Source organism: Octodon degus, unplaced genomic scaffold (genome assembly GCF_000260255.1).
Source record: "Octodon degus isolate 3935 unplaced genomic scaffold, OctDeg1.0 scaffold00011, whole genome shotgun sequence".
Lineage (NCBI taxonomy): Eukaryota > Metazoa > Chordata > Mammalia > Rodentia > Octodontidae > Octodon > Octodon degus.
Window position 1 is genome coordinate 12,772,849 of NW_004524587.1, and position 4,164 is coordinate 12,777,012.

General features: G+C 43.8%; 1 protein-coding gene across 1 annotated transcript in view; it reads right to left on the reverse strand.

Annotated features, from left to right (window-relative positions):
• The window catches only part of Sntb2 (syntrophin beta 2), a 116,896-nt gene that overhangs the window by 2,186 nt on the left and 110,546 nt on the right, over positions 1 to 4,164 (reverse strand). The window contains exon 6 of the mRNA XM_004625828.2: positions 1,393 to 1,577. Within this exon, the coding sequence (XP_004625885.1) occupies positions 1,393 to 1,577 (185 nt within the window). The remainder of the gene's footprint in view (positions 1 to 1,392; positions 1,578 to 4,164) is intronic.

A 4,164-nucleotide genomic window follows, 5' to 3' on the forward strand; every position in this document is an offset into this window, starting at 1 on the left:
CACTGACATTGGCACACAAATCTCATTCGGGTGCTTCCGGTGGAATTCCTTTATTTGTTTGAGTCTATTATAGAATTCAGCAAATTCATTCGGTCCTGAAATAGCATTGAGCTCCTCCTTTCGTAACCCATCCTTGTCATCATACAAATCCCTCAGGTTCCCACTGACCTCCATGTGCCTATCTTGCATGGCCCGAGTGCGGTGGTCGGAACTGATCTGGTCCCACAGCGTAGACTTCTTAGCGAGCATCTCTTTAGCCATCGCGTCCATGAGCCGTTCCTGCTCCTCATGGTACCGCCGCTGCTGCTCGAGAATTGTCTCCATAGTTCCTTGGCGGAGGCACCAGGATGACTCTTAAGGTTAGTTGGGAGGCCAATTTTATCTTTACTAAGCACAGACTTCCAATTTCCAAATGAAAAACTTTATTTTTTGGTACTGGGAATTGAACTCAGAACCTTGTGCTTCCCAGGCAGGCACTTAGGCTGCTGATCAAAATATCCCTGATATCCAAATGAAAAACTATGACTGAAATGTTTCTTTTCTTCAGTGATTGATTGTCTTTTTGAGACAGGGTCTCACTATGCAGTTCAGGGTGGCCTTAAACTCACTTTGTAACCCAGGCTGGTCTGGAAGTCACAGCAATCCTCCTGCCTCAGCCTCCCTCAAGTACTGATGCTGAGATTACAGACATGTGCTGCCACACTTAGCCAAACCAAACCAAACCAACCCAAAACGTCTTTCTTTCTTTCTTTCTTTCTTTCTTTCTTTCTTTCTTTCTTTCTTTCTTTCTTTCTTTTTTTTTTTTTGCGGTACCGGGAAAACTTTCTTAAAAGGGCTTTTTAGGGCTAGGGATGTAGCTCAATGATAGAATGCTGGCCTAGCATGTGTGAGGCCCTGAGTTTAATCCTTGGTAACACACACAAATTTTTTTTGACCATAAGATCTTTTAAAAAAAACAAAAAACACCCAACAAACAAAAACTGGAGAGGGCCAGCCAAACAGCTCAGTGGATTAAAATGCCTGCAAGCAGGCAGAGGGGCCGGGGGTTCACTTCCCAGGCGTGCTATACCGGCCCCAACCCGGGGTGTGCTGAGATGGCAATTGAGACTGTGTGTGCCTGTAATCCCAGCTCTTGGGAGGCTGTAAAAAGGAGGATCATTATGAGTCCGAGCTACGTAGTGAGACCCTGTACCAAATACATAAAAATTTTATTTATTCATTTATTTTTTTTTTTTTGCGGAACTAGGAATTGAACTCAGGCCCTGAGCTTGCCAGGTAAGCGTTTATTCTACTGAGCCGACTCCCCAGACCCCAAAAATTTTAAAAAAAGAAACAAGGAGAAGAAAAGAGAATAACTGTTCATATAAGAATGATTGTCAGATTTACTCTTACCAGTTCTCCCTCAGGACCACCAAAATCTAGATAGAGATTTCTGATGCCATCATCAGCAGACATTTTCAGCCTTTCAAAGGGGTAGCGGAACAGCACAGCGCTGGAGCTTCCATTTTCTCTGGAGATGGTGAACCCGTTTTCATAATGCACGGTGAATTTTACCTCTTGACCATTTAATGTGCAGCCTGCCAAAGACAAACAGAAAAAATTATTAGTAAAGTTTCTTTTCAGGTGTCAAGTGCATGATTCTTCTGGCATCAAAAAAGAAAAAGAATCATTTTGAGAATGTGCTCAGCACCTCCTCAAGTGGATTTTGTTCTGCTCACTGGAGCCAAGAGCCTGACCTAGCTTGAGGTCAAGTGAGTATCAACTGTGACACTTACGTTGGCAAGTGTGTGGCAGCTGTGTGCATGTGGTAACAGCGGGGCAGGGGCACAGCCATTGCTCTTAGGGAATTCATAAACACATCATCCTGGTCATCAATCCCTAACAACCCTCCTCCCTGCATGACTGGGGATTCAACCCAGTGCCTCTGCACTGAGCTACAGACCTCATCATACTCTTTTTTTTGCCGAACCGGGGATTGAACTCAGGCCCTTGTGCTTGCCAGGGAAGCACTTATTCCACTGAGCCATCTCCCTGGCCCCTTCATTCTCTTTTTAAGACAAGGTCTTCCTAAATTGTCACATTACCCAGGCTGGGTTTGAACTTTCAGTGCTCCTGCCTCAGCCTCCCAGACTTTGGGAATTACAGGTGACTCCTAACCTTATAAAATAGAATGTATAGAACATGATTAAACACCAAACTGAGGAAGGCCAAAGTCAAGCAAGTCCTTCACTGGGGTCTGGCTATTCCTCTAAACCCCTCCCAGTGACAGCAACGTAATCCTCCCACCTCAGCCTAAATAGTACTGGAATAACAGGTGTCCTTAATAGTGTAAAAGCTCTGGGTTCAATCCCTAATACCACAAAAACAAAATAGAGAGATAAATACTGGTGATGCTTTTCTCAGTCCTACTCAAAGAAGAGACATAGATAATAGACTTTAAATATTGGTTGCCTTCAGAAAAGGAAGCTGGCCACAAATAAAAGGAGCTAAACATGGATAAAATTATCCACCTATATGTAGAAGTCATCCAGTGCACTGATCTCTAAGAATGGCCTAGGGCAGTGGTGGTGAACCTATGGCATGGGTGCTGCTGCAGGCTGTATCACTGAAAGCTCGAAAGGTTCGACTTCACTGGTAGGAATTTGGAGGAACAGCCAGATCCAGATCCCTATCAAGGCAACCAGGCTACAGGTCTATCAACATCCCTAAAGCTACAGCATAGTCAAGATATTGAGGTCCCCAGAGTGCAGAGGATCAAATCTAATATAGCAGAGAAAAGCTCAAAAGCAAGGACCAGGCTGGAGGAATAGCTCAGCAGCTTAAGTGTCTACCTGGCAAGCACAAGGTCCTGAGTTTGATTCTTGGTACCAAAAAATAAAATAGAGTAAGGATCACCCAAGTTGGGGTGGCATTGGCTGGAAAAGGTGCAGAGCAGGTGGTGAGGTGTGTCTCTGAGCTGGCAGCTATGTCACAGTGGGACAAGATCAGGTGATCGAAGCTGAGCAAGCCAGGCAAGGCGAGCTATTAACGCTACAGCAAGCTTGTTGTGTAAGGGCCTTCTTGTTTATCCTATTTTGAATTGTTTCTCCTCAGGAGAAAAGGGAAAGAAACATGTATGTTAAAAACTAGAATCTTGTTTATAATTACCTCCAGCTTGAAAAGGAGAAATAAAAATCAAACTAAATGTTTCAGTCTAGATTTGGGGTTATGCAGTCATCTTGGTACTTTGCTACTCTGACACTAGTGGAATTTAGTACTGAAGGAATTTTATCACAAAAATTTTGTTCTAGTCATCTGCTTGGTATGTGCTGTGCAAACGAGAGGCTGTCAGTGTTGACTGCCTCTTGAAAGCTACGCTTTCCAGCCAAAACTCTCCAGTACTGGTCATGCTTCCCAGAAGCAATTAATGAGGAGTACAGACATACCACTGTGATTTAAAATTATAGTGGCTACTAGATCCTTCTAATGAAGAGTATAACCTGACCACAAAAATTTCATGCAGAAGCCAGGCATCGTGGCACATGCCTGTAATTCTAGTACTTTGAGAGGCTGAGGCAGAAGGATCTCAAGTTTAGGCTCAGCTTGGGCAACTTAGCAACCCAGTGAGACCCTGTCTCATAAGAAAAGGGGTGGGGGTGAATTCAGCCTTCCAGAATGCTGGGATTACACGTGTGCTCTACACTGCCTGGCTAGCCACTGACGTTTTTTTTTTTTTTTTTTAATTTATTTTATTTATTTGTGGAACTGGGGATTGAACTCAGGCCCTTGTGCTTGCCAGGGAAGCACTTATCCACTGAGCCATCTCCCCGGCCCCAACCACTGACATTATTAAAAAGCTTTCTAGAAGCTGGGGATATAGCTCTGAGGTTCAGTGCTTGCCTAACATGCTGGAGATCCTGGTTTATATCCCCAGTGTCACACACACATACTCTAAGTATTTTCACTGTGTAATCAGGGGTGGGGATTGGAGATATAGAGCATTAATATTTGGCTATAGGTACAACTGGTGATTATGCTGATCTTCAACTGAGTCAGTATGGATACCAGGATGAAGGTAACAGGGCCAATATTTAGGCCCTAGGATAATCTGTTATCCTCAGCCTTTCTCAGGAAACTCTCAAGTTAAAATTGGGATATTCCTCCTAGCTCCTCAATAATTATATT